Genomic DNA, 20,702 nt, shown 5'->3' on the forward strand with positions numbered 1-20,702 from the left:
CCAGACAGATTATGCAATCTGTTAGGTACCTGGGTTTGGAACCTAACAAGAACACACTCAAAAGATAGAAACAGTAATGGATGAATGGGTTTTTCTATTATTCACAGTAAAAGAATCCTCTTTACAAAGAATGGGTTGGGAGCATAACCTCCCTGGTTGAGAGCATAACCTCCCTCTACAGGCTAAAGACCTGACTTTACACAAAATACACTCAATCCTCTCTACAGAGTTACAAGAGCTCTATTTATAGCAGCTCTGACCCGCTCCCCTTTTTACAACCGACACCCGCACACCCTTAACTCCTAAACCCAATCTATCCTATCATCCTAACACAATCAAACAAATTTGATAAACCAAGTCCTAAACACACTAGTGCACAAATGATAATGAATTAAAAATATATCAAAACTCAGGTTGCATTTAAAGGAAGGGGAAAGAGGCAACAATGACATAAATCATACCCACTGGTTAAATGGTCCAAGAAAGCAATAGAATTCAGCATAATTAATAGTAATAGTACAACTATAATCTACCTTCATGTTGACTTTATCTTGATGGCATGCAAGAATAGAATAATTCAGGTATAAGTTCAAGCATTGAATAAACGGACAATGAAGATGAGAAATATAGTTACCAATAAAACCTGCATTGTTTGTGGGTGAGCTGAACCTTCATATAAAATCCCCAAAGACATTAAAGCAGCTGACTGAAAAAATATAACACTTTCAGCATGAAAAATATCGTTGGGTGGTGATAGAAGTATAGCATGCAAATTGAATCTTATTAACAGAATAATGAATTTCATCAGGACATACAAGTAAGCAAGCAAGAGAAAGGCACAACTTTGAGTATTTACAACTCCTCTTCTGATTTTAGAAAGAACCAGCACAGACAGAGGGAAGGGGTGAAAGAGGCTAATCTAAATTGAACAAATAAAATAAACATAAAAGATACCTGGAGCAAGGTTGGAACCTCTAACTCTGGATAGGAAGATGGATGTCGTACAGGAATGTGAAAATAAAGTGTCTGTTAGAGGATAATTTTATCAGTTCTCTAAACATAGGAGGAACAAGAGAGAAGATAGTATGATGCATTCATACAATATGATGATCTGGTTACTCTAAAACTAACAGCACACAATATGTGCAAGATACATATCTAAAAATGTATAAAAATTCATAAAACATAATAAATATATAACTACAATTGTACAAATACAAACTAAAAACATATTTCTTACACATTTCCAAAACTCCTTGTCATATAAATTACTTTATATTATTTATATATAGGAATAACACTTTTAATCTTTCAATCTCATTTCATTTTTATACAATTCATACATCTGAAACTGTGATCTAGCATTTAAGAGCAGAGATCAGCATCAATTTCATCAGAAAAGTTGTGCTTGATAATACCTTTGATATAGCTGGATGCATAGTGCCTCCATAAGAAGCTGCAAGACCAAGCATCAATCCCACAGTGGTACTTTCATGCTCCTGAACATACATGAGAAAAATCACTGTCGTACAAAATGGAAAAGTTGAAAACATGACAATATAACATAAAAGGAAAGATCTCACAAATTGTCCTTGAGATCTTTGAAATTAAAAGAATTATATTGCATCAACCATTTTGTAGTGACAATAAGGCCCTCATAATCAAATATTTCACCAACTCAAACTTTTGTAAATTCAGGTTCCAACTTATGTTTAGTTGATTGAATTTAGTTATGACTCCAATCACTCTCATAAGAATATTTCAGTTTAAAAAGAACTCTCAAAACTCTAAAATAACACTGTATTTTCCATCAGCGACCTCAATTGTCTACTTGCACCTTTACCAACAAAAATTGCCAACCCCCCACCAAAAAAGAAAATTTGTTTGAAATTGGATTGCAGGCACAACAGACAAGACACAAACACACTGCAATGCCGTTCCTTTAGCTAGGGGCAGCAGCAATGCAAGATTACATGACTGTAGCACTTGGTAACTAGCACCAAAAACCTTAAGTTTAGCAGCTTTCAACCAATAATTAGACACAATTTGACTAGAAAAGTAATTATAAAAAGGGCCAAAAAAGTAAAGATTGAGCTCATAGCAGCAGCAACATATAATGCATGCTATGGAACATATTATTTTCAATAGAAATTTAAGATTAATTATTTCTATTTCGTAACAATAAATCATCACCCTTAGAATAAAATGAAATGCTAGTAAAGCATTAAAGAATTAAACCTGAGAAAAATACTGGTAGATGTCAGTAACAGCTAATACACGCAGAAATCCATGCAATCCTAGTGCAAGTAGAAGTCCAGCGTGAACAGAATTTGGCTCCTCAGGTCTGTTATACAAAACCCATGTTCTTGACATTCTTCCCTGCAAAAGGGATTTATATGCAATTATAAGAAATATGGAAGCTAAAATAATAAATACTCAAACCAAATGCTTTGTTAAGTAAAAACGTTGCTGAGACTAAGCTATTGCTTTAAAACACACAGACGCCTTTTAAGCTTTTGTATATGCCTCTAATATCTGACACATTCCATTAACAATCATGTTTGTTTGGTAAAAAGAAAAGACCAGAAAAAGCACCAAAAGATAAATAATCCGCTTAGTTACTGAAATAATCCAAGTTCTAAACAAAATGAAGCCCAAGGATAAACACAAAACTCAATTTGTTACCCACCAATCCAGGTGACAAATTTCATCCACAATCTACCACACAAAGAAAAGGACCCATTACACCTTCCCTTTGGTTCTGGAAGTTGGGATTAGGAGGGAAAGGAAAGGGTAGGAAGAGTAAATTTTTCATTTCAAAATTCTAATACATATTTTCTAGGTTAAATTACTGACTAGGTCCCTGAACTATTTGCGAATTTTCAAATAGGTCCCAAATTATTCAAATATTCAACCAGGAACCATCAAGGCAGGAAGAGTCCAATTTTTTTATTCATGAGGTATTGGTAAAGTCCTTGATGGTATCATTGACAAAAAAGAACCTGTGCATGTTAGCAAACTTCAAGTCTCGTGAAACACAAAATTGGGTTGACAAACACCATAAAGACATTGAGTCGCTAGCGGAGAGGAGCAAGGATGCGCCGCCACACACTGTAAAACAACGCATGTGGGTGACTTTTGGAGGTGCATGAGAGCTCCAATGAAAGCGTCGTTGACGGCACGTTTGGTCGAGACAATTAAAATCGTTTGGTTGAGAAAATTAAAATCGTGTGGTCATCGGTCTAAACTGGAACCCTAGCGATGTTAACACTGGCAGACTGCAGTGGAGGCAGCCATTGGAGTGGCAGAGACAACGAAATTTTTCTAAAACATAATTTAGGCTCGTGATACCATGGTGAACATAGTGAAAAACAGATTTGGGATTAATCTCCCTTATGTAGAAAATATATATAAGGTACTGTATTTATAATAAAGAAAACATAGACTAAGCCAAAAATATAAATAAAGAAAAATAACAAAGTAATTAAAGATAAAAGATGAAGATAAGATATATAATAATCTAATATATCTAACCAAAACAAATAATCATAAACTATATGTTTTAGTTTTTTACTGTGTTGTTGTCTTTGATTGCATACAATCATTTTACTAATTAGTTCAAATAGTGATGGTTAAACCATAGGAAAAACAGACAGCAAAGTGAAACCATGTGTTTTTAAGACAACACATATGCTTTATTTATGTATAGAAAAGCTAGGTATAGGATTTATTCCTCTTGTGTAGAATATTCATCTAGAGTAATGTATTTATAATAAAGAATCATACAAGAAATAGGATTAAGCCCAAATACAAATGATATTATATCTAATGACATCTTAACAATACCTAACATCCTCTAATAATAAAGATATGGTAAATGTTTCTAATAATACATATATAATATAGATCATTTTTATTATATAGGATCTGCTACTTATTTCTATAATTATAACAACAAATTGTGAGAACGAGCAATTACATCAATTTGTATTCGAAAGATGTGCATACTTGTGCCATTGGTAAACTTGCCAGTGGAAGCTAACAAACAGTCCACCCAAAAGTCACAAAATAGGATTGCCTTTTGTTAGGCTCTAGATACCACTATGAGAAGAGAATGCAGAGTGTACTATTATGTATGGTAGATAATAACTACAGAAAAATAATTTAGCAATTACCATAACTATGCAATCCTAGAATTGACTAATTACAATAATTAATGATATCTAACAATATCCAACAATTGTCAAATTACAATAATCAAATATATCAACAATAACCAAGCCTTTTCAAATATCTAGGAGTGTCCTTGTTAGATCTCAAGAGATTGGCAAGTTTTGCTGTTCGTTTCTTAGTCTATTTATATTTTTTATTTTAGAGGTTGTATGGTTTTAAACATTGAAGTTGTATCTTCATTTTGTATCTACCTTCCTTTCATAATAAATTTCTTTCTTATAAAAAATAGTAATTTACTGGCAGAAACAAAGTTAAACTATTCAAAACTATGTAACTTGAGGAACAATGTTAAACCTGAAGAGGGGCTAGTCTAAGTCCAGCAGCAACAGCATTATGAAATTCAGGCCATGACCTGAGTTCTTGTATGTTCCTGATGTTTGGATCAAGATTAACCTGTGAACAGACAAACATGACTCGTGTCAACAAACACAAAAAACTAATAAGCTCTACAAGTCAAAACAAGTATTACAGAACACAGATATTGTCATGAATGATATCCACTTACAGTAGCATTCTGTTGGGCTGGCAACCGACCAGCTAATACAAGCTTCGGAACAGTAAAAGCCTAAGATTCAAGACATAACTGATCAGAAAGAGTATATTTCCAGAAGTAACTTCAAATTTCTCAGTGAAGGCAAATAGGAATTAAAAAAGAAGTTTAATGTAAAGAGAACCTCGGTTAAGAGTGTATATATGGTTGCAAGAGTAAATGCCCCACGTCCAAGAGGAAGTGAAGTGGTCCTTTGTGCAAGATGCCACAACTGAGCCTTCATAAAAGTAAAAGAAATTAATCAAAAGAAGATTTTGAAATGAAAAAAAAAAAACAAAGTATACCCATTCAACTATAGAAATAAATTATAAACAGGGAGTAAAGATAAAACAAAAGGTGAAAAATAAATAAATAATATTTTCCTTTAGTACAATTAAGACTATTAATTGCTGTAACATTCATAATTAAAGATAAAACTCATGATAGTGAAGTTCAGAGTACATTAATTACTTTTTTCTTACCTAAATAATTATTAAATAGTACGACCTCATATATAAATCATAAATGATGATATAACAAAATCAACTGAACATGAAAACTCCCAAGAAATACAAATTTATGACAAAAAATTGAGGGGAACAAACAATCAGATTATGCAACCAAAGACACGTAAGAAAATCCCAAGTCTATGTAAGAAAACCAAAATATCAATACCATCCAGAAGAAAAAGTTATTCCGCATAAAAGTGGGTTGTGAAGATCTTACTTATTTTGCACTGCACCAAATGGGCAAGAGTTCCAGTTAAAGTTAATATGACAGTACATAACAGCAAATTTAATTTTTGAGATACATGCATGTCACAATCACCAAGGTCATATGCAGTGTGTATATCTATGAAGCTCACACATGCCTCAGAAATAGTGTCCTGTGTCTGACACGTATCGAACACCGACACGCATACGATACTTGTACGACACACGTATTGGTAAAGTGTCCAATTTGAAAGACACTTTTTTGTTGCTGACATGATTTTGACATGGCTCCTCACAATGTTAATAACCACAAATCCAGTTATTTTTTTTAAAACACCCATAACTTGTAAACTTATTACATAAGTTTCTATTATGATTATAAAAATAAGAAACAAATCTTACATGATCATTACTTTTCGCTTTTTAGATATTAGATAGATAGATTAGACCATTTTTGTGTTAGTTGACAGTTTGAAACTAATATGTATATACACGCTATGTCCCGTATCCTATACTTTTTTGATTTAGCCATATCTCCGTATCCATATATTTTTCGATTTAGCCATATCTCCGTATCCATATATTTTTCGATTTAGCCATATCTCCGTATCCATATCGGTGTCCGCATTCATATCTGGGCTCCATAGGTGTATATTAGAAATTTGAAAAAGAAGGAAGGTTGCAGAATGAGACTTGGCAGCATATGAGGCGATTGAATAATCATATTACAAAAAAAACTGTTAACACAAATAAATCAAATACCGTGGGAATACATACCTGCTGGAGGTCCTGATCAGAAGCACTATGGTTAATAGATGTTTGAATTGCCACGGGTCTTGAAGAACACAAAAGGCGTCTAACCTAGTAGAAGTAGCAATAGCCATGATCAGAAAATGAAGAAATAAGTTTGTAAACAACTTCTGCACTAGCACAACATGCACCAATCACTTTAAAAGTGGACTAGTGAAAAACGTTAGTTTATGATAAAATACATGTATTAATAGTGTTGAAAATCTCACATCAACTGAAAATATGATCAAGTATACAAATGGACACAAATCTTACCTTAGAAATCAATGTTGTGAGGTTATGATATGCTTCAAGATAGTATCAAAAGTTATGTAAGTGAGATTTGATCTATTATGCTACCTGCTATAGGACCACCTATAAATATTTATTTTCATGCTAGAGATGTCCAATCCTCAATGTGAGGGGGTATGTTGAAAACCCACGTTAGACTAGAGATATGACCAAACTATAATGTATAAGTGAATAGAAACCTTACCTTTCAAACTAGTTTTATGAGGTTGAATTATGTTTAAAATTCACTTTCTAATAGCATACATTGACCAGAGATATGATTAAATTATAATATATAAGAAGTGGGTGTAAACATCATCTTATAAACCAATTTTGTCACGTTAAATTAAATTTCAAGTCTACATCTTAAGATGGTATAAGAGTCTATTTTAATAAGATTTGTTAAATCTAATGTGTCATCCACTATTGAACCATCCACAAATATCTACTCCTGTAGTCGAGATGTAAATCCTCAACATGAGTAATAGAAGTGAGTGTAAATCTCTTATCTGTAAGACTATAAGGCACCTGATGTCATATGAGAATATAAGAAGGCTTAACATTAGAAAGTTCTATAAACCACGACGTGTGTGCAAAAAATCTGGATATTCAAATCCGATCCATAATATTCAAATCACTTTAAGTTCATTTTAATGGATCTGTTTGAAATCAATTTCGGATTTTAAATCCAATCCAATTAGTTGGATACAAATTGGGCATTTTTGTTGAAATGTCAAATGTAATATTTATTTATCTTAGGAGGTTCCTAACTTGTCTAGGAGGTGCCTAACTTGTGTCTTTAGGATGTGCCTAACTTAGGTTAGGATGTGCCTAACTATTAGGTACATAGTTCTATAAATAGGTAGTATGTTGTAATAAGAAATATGGAAGTAATATAGATTTCATTTCATTTCACATGGTATCAGAGCCACTTCTCTGAACCTCTTCTGGTGGTATCTGTTGTCTGCCAGCGGACGACCACCATGGCCGCCGGCAGCCCCTAAAATTTCAGTGGGCAGCCCTTTCTCTTCTTCTTAAGTCTCTGCCACAGTCATTACCAGTCGTCTCTGCCGTCGACCATCGCTAGTCACTATCCGCCGCCAACCTCTGTCTGCGGCCGGCCACCGTCGCTGCCGTCGCCACCGCCGGCCACCGTCACAGTTTCGACGGGTGACCTGCGGATTTGGACCGTCTCTTCGAGCGACGGCCAACCATGCCGGTTTCGAGAGCCACTTCTCAGTCACGCGCCGCCACGCAGAGCTTCTTCCGGCCAGTCCGCCGTCGTGGTCGCCGAACGTCGTTTGCTCCGGCGAAGTCAAGGGTTAGGTGCGCCTTGAGAAGCGCAACCCAACCCTAGTGGTCCCGTCCTCCAAAGCCTCCGCACCAGCTGTCACGTGCCGCTTCTTCTCGGCCAGTCTCGACCGCGTGTTCTGCACGCGCCGCCTTCCAAGTGTCGGAGCTTCACCGCGTCACTGCAGATCGTCTCGCTGGAGCTTCTTGAGTGTGTTTTTTGTTCCTGTTTCTCCGTTTTGTTGGCTTGGGCTCATACCTAGGGTTTTCTCCCTCACGTTTTTGGAACCCTAAGTCCCTTTTCTTCTCTAAGTTTAAAATGGCTTCTTCTACTGGAAATCTGTTTCACTGCTAAGGATGTTGATTCTAGCAGTGGGTGCTACGGAGAAAGATATGGCTAGAGATGAAAAGTCTAGGTTTGAGAATGTGATCTTGAGCAAGATCGACTCAAAATTTGATGTCCAGCAGCCGTTTGTCGCTGTCCAGGCACCATTTTCCCTGTCCAGCACTGTTTGCCGCTGTCCGGCACCGTTTTGCCGCTGTCCAGTCGTCTCGCCGGAGCTTCCTCTCTCTGTTCTGACCCTCCATAACAACCATTGTTGTCATCTTCGTCTGTCTTCATAACATCTTCATCTCGCCGCACTTTCCGCATCGTCGGACCTTCCTCTCGCTTCTGCGATTCTGTGCTTCGTCTCAGCAGCTGATGCCGCTGATGTGCCGACTCCGAATACTAATCAGTTTCTGTTTTGAAGAACCTGAACCAGGGTATTGTTGTTCTCAACAGTGATGTTTTGATGTTGTTGCTCCGTTGATTCAACCTGTGACCAAGCCTGCTTCCATCATCTCCTTCTCCATTGAGAAGGGCTCTCTGCCTTCACCAATGTGAAGGGCTTCCTGTCTCTACCATCCTCTTCCGCAAGCACGCTCAAGTACTGAATCTTGTGTTGTTCTTCAACAACTCACTTTGACTCGCCGGGTTGATATGTTCAAGGTTGGGGGATCTCATTCAACCCCAGACCACCTTTGGACGCCACTGCGTCACTTCTTTGGGTCTTTTTGATGCTATCATAAGTCCCAATATTTGTGTTTTGGTTTCTGCCATGTGAAAGGATATTTGCACCGTCAGTCAATGCCTTCTTTGAGATCGACCGCTGATTTGACTCGTTCTATGTTATGGGATTTCAGATTTGTCCCTTGTACGGATCGGTTCTCACCTGTTCTTCCACCTCCGTGTGAGGGGAAGTTTCGGCCGCCACAGGGTAGTTTGTCCCTGTAGGTTTGTTGCTGTTTCAGCCGTTGTAGGGTGGTTAAGTCCCTACAGGTTTGTTGTTGTTAGCCATTGCAGACAGTTCAGTTTCTGCAGGTTCGTTGTTATTAGGGCAGTTAAGTCCCTAAAGGTTCATTGTTGTTCAGGGTAGTTAAGTCCCTGAAGATTTGTTGCTACTCAAGGCAGTGAAGTTCCTGATGGTTTATTGTTGTATAGGGTGGTTAAGACCCTACAGGTTTGTGGCTTTTAGCCTTTGAAGGCCTCTCATGTTACCGATGTCTTCGTCTCCACCGTTTGCCGCTGTCCACCACCGTTCGCTGCCAACTACCGTCTCAGACAGACGCAACTGCGTCAGTTCTTCTTGGGCTAGAGTTGAGCCCGATCTTCTTGTGATACACTGCTAAGTATCACCACTTGGGAGTTGTCCAACAAAGAATTTTGGACCTCCGACATGTCTTTTGGATCTTTGATGCCTTTGTTTCCGCATTGTAGCTTAATATTTTGTTTTGTTTTAGTGGTCCAGCAACTGTGATATTTCACATTTCCGCCGTTCACACTAAGGGGGAGTATGCTTCCAACCACTGCAATATGCTTCCAGCCACTACAGGCCCCATCAGTTAGTGATGGCAATTTAGTCTCTGCAGTGAGGGGGAGTATCGTTCCAAGACAACACTGCAAAAGAAATGTCAGTCCACCATGGGTGTAGTCCCTGCAGTTTTGTTGTTGTTAGCCACTACAAGTTTCTCGATGGAAATCTCTTGTGTTTGAAGACTTTCCAAGTTGAAGTTTCTTAGTTCTTATCCATTGATTGGCCATTATTTCCCACATGATGCTGAGGAGTCTCTTGGGCTACACTTGTCTATGTGTGCAATTTGGTTTATTGATGTTCTTTCCATTTGAGTGTGTTTATTCCAAGCTTGGCTCATACAATATGTATAATCCAGCTTGAGGGGGAGTGTTGAAATGTCAAATGTAATATTTATTTATCTTAGGAGGTGCCTAACTTGTCTAGGAGGTGCCTAACTTGTGTCTTTAGGATGTGCCTAACTTAGGTTAGGATGTGCCTAACTATTAGGTCCATAGTTCTATAAATATGTAGTATGTTGTAATAAGAAATATGGAAGTAATATAGATTTCATTTCATTTCACAATTTTTTATATTTTAAAAATTCTAAAATCAATGTTCATCACAAGTAATCGTTTGGTCAAAACAATCTTTTGTAAAGTTTGGCTGACACAATTTTTATTTGATATGCGAAGCTCCACTTTGATTCGAACCATAACCATGGCATTGTCAAGTTGGCCATAGATGGGGTATCCTTGGCTCAACTTTGGCAAAGATGTCCTCAACTTGACCTCGACCAAAGCATTAGTGACATAACCTCGGCCCCAACCAAGGCCTCGTGGCTCAACCTCGACTGGAGTGTCAATAGCAAGGCCTCGATCAAGGAATCCTTGGCCTCATCTTGGATGTTGTTGAACTATTCACCTACTATAGGCCTTTTTTTAGCCTATGTATGACTTGTTTAAAAGTTTGGTTTGACCTAAATGCGTGCTTACAAAGCCAAATTAATAGAAAGACTTACAAACAAGTTGATAAGCTTAACTAGGCTAACAAGCCTACAAAAGTCAACAAGTTTTGTTCATTACAAACTATTCTTTGTTTTTCAAAGACTCGGATTGAAAGAGACACGAAAATTGCAACTCATTTTAAATTGACAGACACATAAAGTATACATAGGTACTTACTTTGGCATAAGATCAAAAAATGAAAAAAAGTTTGACGAGCAAAAATAATTAAGCAGTGAGAAAAAGTAATAAATACACAAAGGAAGAGGATGACAAACATCAATTAAATTCACCGAACACTTATTTTCCTATTTAACCATATTGCTATTAGTCATTATACTTGATTACTCCCTTTCCTAAACTTAATAATTTAATTTTATCTTAATTATTTAGTAAACAAATATAACAACCATGGTAGTTAGAATCGTATGAATCACACGATAGTATCACGATTCGGTTCGAAATTCTTCTTTGACTATACATATCAGAAGGTGAATCGTTTAATACCTTGAATCTTGACATGAATTGGATTGGAACATTAAGATTCGCGATTCAATTTTGTTACATCAGATTCAGCCATGCATACACTTCACGGAATACACACTTCAAGAAGCAGCACACACTACTTATGCTTCATCACACGGGAAATAAAGTCTAAAGGAGAAGAGAAAAAAAGAAGCTTATACGAGAGATGAAAATAAAATCTGAGATAGCAGTGGTGGAGAAGAAAACAAGTTGGAGAATAGAACATGTTTGCGTGTCCCCCTCACTGTCTCAATCACATACTAACAAGTTCAAACTTAGACATATTCTAAATCTATCTCAACAGCACACTTACACAGTATTTTAATCTCTCACTTTTTGTGAAAGTTTCTACATTATGATTTTAATAATATTTAATTGATTCTGAAGCAGCAGCACATTCACATCAACTTTAATCCACATCAACTCTAATCCCACTTTTTCTGAAACATCTAGAATCTAGATCATGTGATCTTTTATTTTAACTCTATATCTTTTTATTTTTTTATCTTATATTTTTTTTATATGCAAAATTATTCTTTTGCAAATATTTCAATGAATATTTTAAAATAGGTATTGTTTACTGCACTGCATTATTATTATTTGTTATTTTTTTATACAAAAAGGGAAAATTTAATATAAGGAAAGTGCCGAAACTAACCTCATTCAATCTAAGATCACGACCATAACGCAACTGTGTGCTAGAATTGAATATATGCTCCATACCATCAGTCATAGACCCATCAACTGAATCTGTATCCTCAAACTTCGCTCCTTCCAATCCAATTGCATCAGAAATAGTAGAAGATATTGTCACTGGATGCAGATTTAGCATATAAGGTGTGGACATAGAGATTAAATTCACATTGCTTGGTGTTTCAATGCCCCTGTACTTGCATTCACGAGCCAAAGTTGACATTGCTAAATCTTGTCGGCCGAGAAGTACGTAGGCAGCAGCTGGCCAGTCATTGGGAGGTGAATCACGGCACTTATCTAATGCCTAGAAGGCATGACAGCAATCAGACATAAAAATGCTCTGGAAACATGTCAAAACTCAAAAGACATTATGCTCAAAGCGATCAATTATAGTAGCAAGCAATTACATGTAGAAAACTTTACTGTCTCAGATGCGAAAAAGTTCAAAATAAGAAAAACAGTAGGCAATTCCTGATACCATATAGATGAACATTAAAATTTTTAAGATAACAGATAATTTGAAATGTTGAACATACTCCATAAATTAGTAAAATGATTTAAATTAACTTATATAAAAAGTTCTCAAACTCTGACAGACTGACACCAACATTCAAACTTACATGACGAAGTGGAAGAGATACACCAGAAGGTAGTGAGTCCAGTTGTTGAAGTCCAAACCTTTCACCAACCATTGCTAAAACAGTAAGCTCCTCCTTTGAAGAATGTGATCCCATAGTAATGCTACAGTAAACACCAGTAGACAGCTTATTTCCCAGCAATTTGGCACCAGATAATATGCTGTAAAAGCAAACTACTTTCCGGGCTACACTAACCACAGAACTTCCTTCTTTACACACTAAAGCTGGAATATCATTAGTATTAGCACAATGACACCCATATTGCAAGCAATTTTCAAACCATCTGAATAAACTCGGACAAATTTTAGGCGAAATGGACATTCCTGGCTTCAGAAATTTTTTACTGAGACCAGGGAAATCACGAATATAATGATCCAAGTAGTTTTCCTCAACCAGAAATTCAGCAATGTTGCATAAGAGAACTGAAAGAAGCTCCAAATCCCTGCAGATCATATGCAACAATTATCAAATAGAATCAATATTTTATGACAAAACTAGAAGTGGGAATTACAAAGGAAGCTACAGCCTAAAGAACACAATGAAATACTTAAACCAGATGGTGGAACAATATATGAAAACCAAAAGACAATCAAATTAACCTTTTAGCTGTGATACTCAGAAAACAGAAAAAAGATTTTGTTGGTCACATGACGTATCATTGGGCAACCCTTCACATTGCTTCCATTTTAGTGTTTCACAAAAGAACCAATTACAGAGACATCAACTATTTTGTTAGCAAGAAGTTGCTGCCCAAGGAACTTAGTACTAAATTTATTAGCTCTAATAATCACCTTTTGGACGTTTTAACTAAGTCTTCAAGACAGCCTAAAATCAAGCGTGCATGTAATTTATACGCACTAGCATGTGAGATTGATATGCTAGTAATAAAATCAAGATTCAACCAATATACAGAATTAAAAACAACAGGAATCAAATCTAAAAGTTCCTAAAATATCTCAACACTCCCCCTCAAGCTAGTGAATGAGTGTTCTCCATTCCCTGCTTGGATATAATTCCCTCAAAGTTACTGTTGTTCAGTCCCTTGATGAATATGTCTGCAACCTGTCCTTGAGTGGACACATATGGAATGCAAATCAAGCCACTGTCAAGCTCTTCTTTCATAAGATGTTTGTCTACTTCAAAGTGTTTGGTTTTATCATGTTGTACAAGGTTGTGAGCTATGTTGATTCCAGATTTATTATCACAATATAATCTCAGGTTTATCCCACTTTATCTTTAAGTCTTCCAGTATAAAACAAACAGGGCAGCATAACGAGCCATTTAAAGCTGAATTTACAGCTAAAATTAATATTGATTATTGCCTAAATTACTAAACTAAACACTGAATTTACACATAAAAGTAATATTGATTATTGGCTAGATTCACTAAACCAGCCAACTAGCTGCTTCCAAACAACAGGGCAGCATTACCAAACAAAACACCTAATATGATACAAGTAAGAGATAACCAGAAAATGCATAAGCTAGTATACTAGAGACTAAAATGAAAAGGCAACCTAAATATATAATTCACGAGATTAGAGACATACCTTTTGCGAAGATTATCAAGTTTAAGGCTTTCATAGAGTCCGTGAAGAGATTCCATACTTTCCCTTAACAGATCAGTATAGAATGGCTTTCCAGAATTTTGTGGGTCATCTACAAATGACCTGTCGAAATTTGATTCCTGCTGATCAAGTGACACTGCACAAGGCATACCAAATATGGAGTTTACCTTGCAAAAATTATAATGAAATTGGCTAGTAATAAGGAAGTCCCATGCAGAATGTGGCACTGAATCAGATCCCTTTTGACATATAATTTTATTTTTTCTGCAAATTTGCAAAATTACATGACAAAAGGAGTTCCATTCTGAATCAACAATGGGTTCAGCTTCTGGTGAATGAGCTGGATCACCATCTTTCCAGAGAAGACCAAGAAGATGTCTGTAAAAACTAGAACAAAGCCCCTCAGCAAGTGCTGTGATGCAATCATTGGCTAACACTGATGAAGGACTCTCACGTAAAGCACATCTAAAGATCTGCATATGCAAAGCAGATGCCAAAAGATGTAAAGAAACAGATTATGCCAACTGCAAGATAATAAAATGAAAAGAGATCATCTCTGAATACAAGTCATCATACCTGCCTGTTGTTTACTATCACGTTGACTCTGCCCTCAACAGCATCAGCAAGGCCAGTGATCTTTAAGTCATTGCGAAGGGAAGATTCTTCTGAAATCTCCAGATCATGCAAAATCTTGTCTTTATTTAAGCAAGGTAAAACATATTTGCATAGGCACTGCTTCCCAGACTACAATATAAACACGACATATCATCAAATAAAGCTTTATGCTTTTGCAATCTTGATGGAATCATAAAAGTGAATTATCAGAGGACAATGGTGACAATCTGAGAAAGATTGTGATAGCAGTAAAAAGTATAAAAAATATTAAAAAAAATTACGGAACTTGTTTAGACGAGATTCTCCAAAAGAACATCTCAGAGAGAAAACATGTGAAGAGAAAAATGAATTTGACCTCCCCATAGGTAAAAATTAGCTTATACATAGTTAAAAATAAAGTTTCTGAGAAATTATGAGAAAGTTTCTACAAATTACCCTATGCACAAACTAAAATTTAACTTACAAAGAAGTCAATTTCATTTTCTTTTTCTTTTTCTTTTCTAGAAGTCTTTTTTGAGCAGCTCATCCAAACAAACCAAAATAAATCTGCCACGCTTATAGCCATATTTATGAGAAACCATAACCGGTACATATCAGGGAACAAAAACGTATGTCAGTAAAAACTAATACATATCTACAACATCAGTTATATGCCAATCAATACACTATAACCACAACAGTACTAGGAGGAATACAAAAATTTAGCATTAAACATAAAGTAAACTTCCCTTCAAATATTCAATGATAAAAGAATTAGATAGAAAGAGAGCAATTTTTATACAGACGCGTTAATTGGAAGTTGAAACAAAGATAAAAATAAAGCAGGAGTCAGGAACCCTACAAAGCCACAGCAGCAAGCAAAAAACAAACAATACAAGCATCAGCTCAAAAGACGTATCAAATCCACTGTATGCAAAAAATAATAACCAGAACACAATACAATGGAAAACACGTGCAGAGAAAGGATAGTGTATAGACTTAGACAAATACCAGGAGTCAGGAAGGACACCAAAAAGATATGAAGAATGACTCAATCAATATGTGTCAATTTAAGTGCAGGCTTACATAGAGAAGCAGACAATTTTCAGGAGACAAAACCATTATGTCGGAAAATGGAAGGATTCCTACTTTGACCCTGGAAAACATAGATTTGAACAGAACTTAGAAATTATGCCCATTACTATAAAGTCAATGCAGAAATAGATGGGATATGTACCTTGGGCGGGTTACTGTTACAGGTGAAGCTGCAATGGCATGTATGTTCCATCCCATATCAGGTTTAACATCGTACACAATCTCATTATTTATTTCAACCATCTGAAGACTAAGAGATAACAACTTTTTTTGTTCTTGGTGAAAAAAGCAGACAACAGGAGTTGCATCGTCATCAGTAGCCATGAAAACCTAGTAGTCACTTGAAGAAAGAGTCATAAGGAAAGAAATAAAACTGAAGTGTATAAACTAAATGATAAGTTATCCAAAGACGAAAGGAGAATTCAATCCATCCATCCAGCGATCTAATTGACTAGTAGTTTCACTGTTCTAAGTAAAATCAAAAAGGATCTAAACAGATTTAGATTGTGATCTAACTGTATTTCATTTCATCGAATGATAAAGATTTAGATAAGTACTTGAAGTGTACAAACATAAATAACAGTGCTGACTGACAGCTGTTGTAAGTAAACCAACTGCTGTGATAGCTAACTGGAAGCAAGTCTATAACACTATAACAACACAATATACACTGTTATTCTGAACAAAAGTTAGAAACATAAATGAATAAAATAATTCCTCAAACAATAACATTGACATATTTTGGATAATATACATACTTACACAAAATATCATTAATGGATTAACCAATTAGCTTCTTTTAAGTTCAAAATATCTTACAATACCATTCTTACCAATGTTGTTAAAACATTAAATAATAGTTATTATCAGTCAAGGGAGAAGTGGATTCCAACAAAATATCTTACCATCTTTTGCAGAGGACACCGCCTCCAACAAAGTAAAACAACCTGTATCCACCTCAAACAAACACCCCCATCTGTGGCAACTGACTACTTCGGTTACTTAAGTTACCTCTTTGTTCATGAGGCTCTGTTTCTTTGATCCTTCCATGATTCTTTGCTTCACTATTATTTTCACCTCCATTTACTTTTCTGTTTTCTATATTCATTCTTTGTCTGAACTTTTCTTTCAATTCCTCTGTTTTGAGTCTCTCTATTTCACCTTCAGTGAGTTTTGTTTTCTCTGAATTTTGCCATGAGGCTTATAACATTACCTCTTAAGTTTGTGCGATGCATAATCTGTACTTCTGTGAATTGTACTTTTCAAAATGTGTCTAGTTTGTTCTTGACATATTTCATTGTTTTAATTTATTTATTATATTCTGAAGTGTCAAAAACCATGATTGACGTGGTAGTAATTGTCGTGATATATTTTAGGATGTTTTATATTTGATGGGCTGTATTTATGCAACAGTTATGTGCTGCATTTATTAGGTTTATTTATGTATGATTGATCCCGTAATCATAGGGATCTGTTTCTTAGAATTAACAGTCTGCATTTCCTAAAATATGCAGCTAACCGATGTATATTTATAGAGGTTAATAACCTCATAATGAGAATAAGAAAGAAATAATATTCCTTCTAAATTTTAGATGAAGTTTTCAACAATGCTATTTAGGTATATGATATATTTTATTTTGGCTGCCTTACTTATACCATAAGTTGCAGTTCCATTTGCCAGATTAAGGCAGATTTTTGTCTTGCCACCATCTCCCAATAATAACATTAAATCTTACGATGCAAATTTTTTTGAGAGGTGGAGTAACATTTTCACAAAAAGTGAGCAATCCAAACATTCCCTAAAAGGAACTAAGTAAAAGTCATAGAAGTAGGATCTTACTAAAAAACTGAAAATTTACACAAATGTGTTAAGAATGTGCAAAGCAAGATGGAATGAATCCACAAAAGCCAGATGGCTGAACAAGTGAGAAAGAATAAAAAGGGTCAAGGCAAACGCTACCACAATGTTGTATATATTGAGTAAAGGTCAAGGAGCACCACCACATCAAGGTGGTCTGCTTCTATAAGCATATTAAAAATCAAATCAAATATTGAATACACGTGAATAATTATTTTTACTAAATATGTTCAACCGAGAAAATTCAAATTGACACACTTTTAATTATTAATTAATCATCACCTATGCTAGAAAAACAGATAAACAGCTTTGATGTCATATAAAGCATCTACATTATTTTCACATATTAATATTTGAAAACCACAGGAAACAACCATCTCATTAACTGATGAATTGCATTTCCCGTTTAAAACAAAAAATGCGCAATTAAATGTACAGATGAATTATAGCCAGCAAATTATGAAGAAGTCTTATAATAGACTATGACAAACCTTACAAGCAGCTGTCTGAGCACCTTTTCCCTGCCATATTTTCCGAAAGGACAAATGTTTTGGCAATACACTCATGGGATCTACAGGTAACAAACCTCCAGCTGAATCATCATCAACATTAGAATTGACAATTTCTGCAACCCACAAAGAGTGCTGCATCTTTCCTGAATTCAGAGTAACACCATCATAAAAATTAGCAACACAACTAGCCATTCAGAAGGAAACCAGGATCTGATTGTTAGAACTTCAATGAAAGACACCTTTATTGTAGGATGCCATGAGTGGGACTTGATCACTTGTCCAAATTGTCTTTTCATCATATTCCTTCATCATGTTCAATTTTCCTCTTTCTTCAATAAAAGTTGGCTACAGTGACAGTAAAACAATGTCAGTGAGTGATAAAAAAAAGAAATGCCAAGAAAGAATTTATAGAAGTAAATATGTCACAACACAACTAAACAAGATAAAACCTAGAACGGTGAAATTTCAGCAACAATCTGTAGATTGTTATAACGTACTCGGTGTTCATCCAGTGGATCCATCAAAATGAGATGAGAGGATACTGAACTACCCTCCCCCTTTTGGATAAGATTAGATGCACTAAGAAGCATATCACGCGTACTAAGCAAAGCACTTGGAGATGAAAAATGAAGACGCGAAGGTATATTTGCCTCAACATCTTGTTGGAGTAATAAACCAAAAGGAAGAGGCCATATAGATGTGATTGTACGAGGAAGTGGAAGTGATACCACTTCACCTATAAAACAGGAGAAAATTTCAGCCACTATATCACCAGAAACAAAAATTGAAATCTTGAAATATTGACAATCTGATATATAAGAGGCATTACTGGCTAATGTTTGTTCACAGAAATGAGTAATGTTTATCTGACATTACTGGCTACTAAACATAGCACCTCAGCAAACATCTGACACTGATAATTTTGGCAAATGGAAATGACCAATGTTTAAATGTCTTTTTCATGTATGTTTGTGGGAAAAGGCTAGATTGTCTTGTTGTCATACGTGTTTTTTTCTCCTTCTGAATGATGGTTGAACCTCATTTATTACTCACCAGATGTATTATAGATGGTCAAACGATCACTTTGTAATATACATAGAAGAGCTTCAGCAATATGATTGAGACGGCACCAGCACACCTAAAATTTGAAAATAATTAGTTATCAGAACTGCTCAGTAAATGCAACAAAAAAAAGTATCAAATTTACTACTAGTGGAAAGAAATAAACAAATTTGAGACTTGGTCCTCCGCTGTTGCACTTTCTCATTGCATGGGCAATGAGGCAGCCATTGACCGATTGGATAAATTTCAACCTCCTTAATCTTTGAAAACCCAAAGCCAAGTCCAGAAACAATGTTTCGAAGGAAGACTTTATTATGGGGAAAGAAGGATTAAAATGGAAGAAGATAAAGCAACCTCCTTAGCCTCAACTCCGAGGTGACCTGGACTTTTGAAGGCACGATGAATTATTTCAAATAGAATAGAAGTCCCACAAAAAACAACAGAGAGGAAACGTCCACAAAGAAAGTCAAAATATTCCTCCATGAACAACGTTTAGTTCACTCAACAAAATTTAATAGCACATAAGTTCTAATAGGAGGTTAAACAGTCTCGTTTCAAATTCAAAGCATGGAAACTCAAAACTCGTACCTTAACAATGTCAGAAGGCAAGGTAAATCTCTTAAACACTCTCGCACCCGTCGACCATGTAATCCTACCACAAAAACAGCACCCACGTTAGATAAAGAATTCAATGTGACGCTCCAAGCGTGCAGCCTCAGACGAAGTAGTAACCATGCGGAGCAAACGAACATCAGCAAAAGAACACAATAAAAAAACTTCGCTTATCTTATTCCTTTAACTCCATGTCCGCACCTTCGGAAGTAATTAAGCAGAGAAGCGAGGGTTTTGTGATAAATTTACCGATTGCCGCGGATGAAAAGCTCATGATCGCCACAAGTGGTCGGTTCCGGAGAAACGTTATCGCATTCATCTTCGGCGTCTCTATCCCGCGCGATTTCTGGATCGAAGAGGAAGTAATCGTACTTGTCACTGACAGTGCCAGGGGATTTGCCGTCCAGAGCTTCAGCGACGAGGCCAAACGGTTTGAACTCGCCCAACACAGTTAGGCACCGTACTCCAATCGACATTTTCTCGGAGCTCAGAGCAAGTTCCTATGGTGCATAAGTTTGGTGGTAACGAGTATGGAGCACAAGAAGAGTGAAAGGAAAATGTGTTGCAGCAGAACTAAGCTTTAGGCTCCCGCTCTTTATTTTTACTTTATTTTGATTTTTTATTTCAGAATAGGAAATCCCCAGAAGAAAAACGGGTTTGGGCTTTAAATATTTGAACCAGGGTCATTTCTTCCCGTAGCTATATAGTTTTCACTTTCACTTTCATAAGTTTTCTTGTACTTTTTAAAATTTTTGGTTATACATTTTAAATATAAAATAAAAAATACTTTGAATTATATAATTTAGAATATAACTAATTTTGAATTGCATTTGAGTAAATTATTTGTTCTAAATTTAGAAATTA

At 35.8% G+C, this 20,702-nt stretch overlaps 1 protein-coding gene across 1 annotated transcript in view; it reads right to left on the minus strand.

Annotated features, from left to right (window-relative positions):
• EMB2771 (E3 ubiquitin ligase) overlaps positions 1 to 20,447 on the minus strand; it is a 35,395-nt gene extending 14,948 nt beyond the window's left edge. Inside the window, exons 1-20 of the mRNA XM_047293667.2 lie at positions 20,088 to 20,447; positions 19,815 to 19,878; positions 19,218 to 19,302; positions 18,662 to 18,900; positions 18,404 to 18,509; positions 18,144 to 18,307; positions 15,937 to 16,124; positions 15,786 to 15,855; positions 14,682 to 14,849; positions 14,088 to 14,578; positions 12,520 to 12,979; positions 11,865 to 12,203; positions 6,253 to 6,336; positions 4,908 to 5,000; positions 4,739 to 4,798; positions 4,528 to 4,626; positions 2,239 to 2,379; positions 1,419 to 1,499; positions 955 to 1,026; positions 635 to 706 (exon numbers count right to left, since the gene is read on the minus strand). Of these exons, the coding sequence (XP_047149623.2) occupies positions 635 to 706; positions 955 to 1,026; positions 1,419 to 1,499; positions 2,239 to 2,379; positions 4,528 to 4,626; positions 4,739 to 4,798; positions 4,908 to 5,000; positions 6,253 to 6,336; positions 11,865 to 12,203; positions 12,520 to 12,979; positions 14,088 to 14,578; positions 14,682 to 14,849; positions 15,786 to 15,855; positions 15,937 to 16,124; positions 18,144 to 18,307; positions 18,404 to 18,509; positions 18,662 to 18,900; positions 19,218 to 19,302; positions 19,815 to 19,878; positions 20,088 to 20,314 (3,303 nt within the window). The 5' untranslated portion in view covers positions 20,315 to 20,447. The remainder of the gene's footprint in view (positions 1 to 634; positions 707 to 954; positions 1,027 to 1,418; positions 1,500 to 2,238; positions 2,380 to 4,527; positions 4,627 to 4,738; positions 4,799 to 4,907; positions 5,001 to 6,252; positions 6,337 to 11,864; positions 12,204 to 12,519; positions 12,980 to 14,087; positions 14,579 to 14,681; positions 14,850 to 15,785; positions 15,856 to 15,936; positions 16,125 to 18,143; positions 18,308 to 18,403; positions 18,510 to 18,661; positions 18,901 to 19,217; positions 19,303 to 19,814; positions 19,879 to 20,087) is intronic.
• Between the last annotated feature and the right edge of the window lie 255 nt (positions 20,448 to 20,702).

The sequence above is a fragment of the Vigna umbellata genome, chromosome 1 (genome assembly GCF_029865625.1).
Source record: "Vigna umbellata cultivar VRB3 chromosome 1, Vumbellata_1.0, whole genome shotgun sequence".
NCBI classification, from domain to species: domain Eukaryota; kingdom Viridiplantae; phylum Streptophyta; class Magnoliopsida; order Fabales; family Fabaceae; genus Vigna; species Vigna umbellata.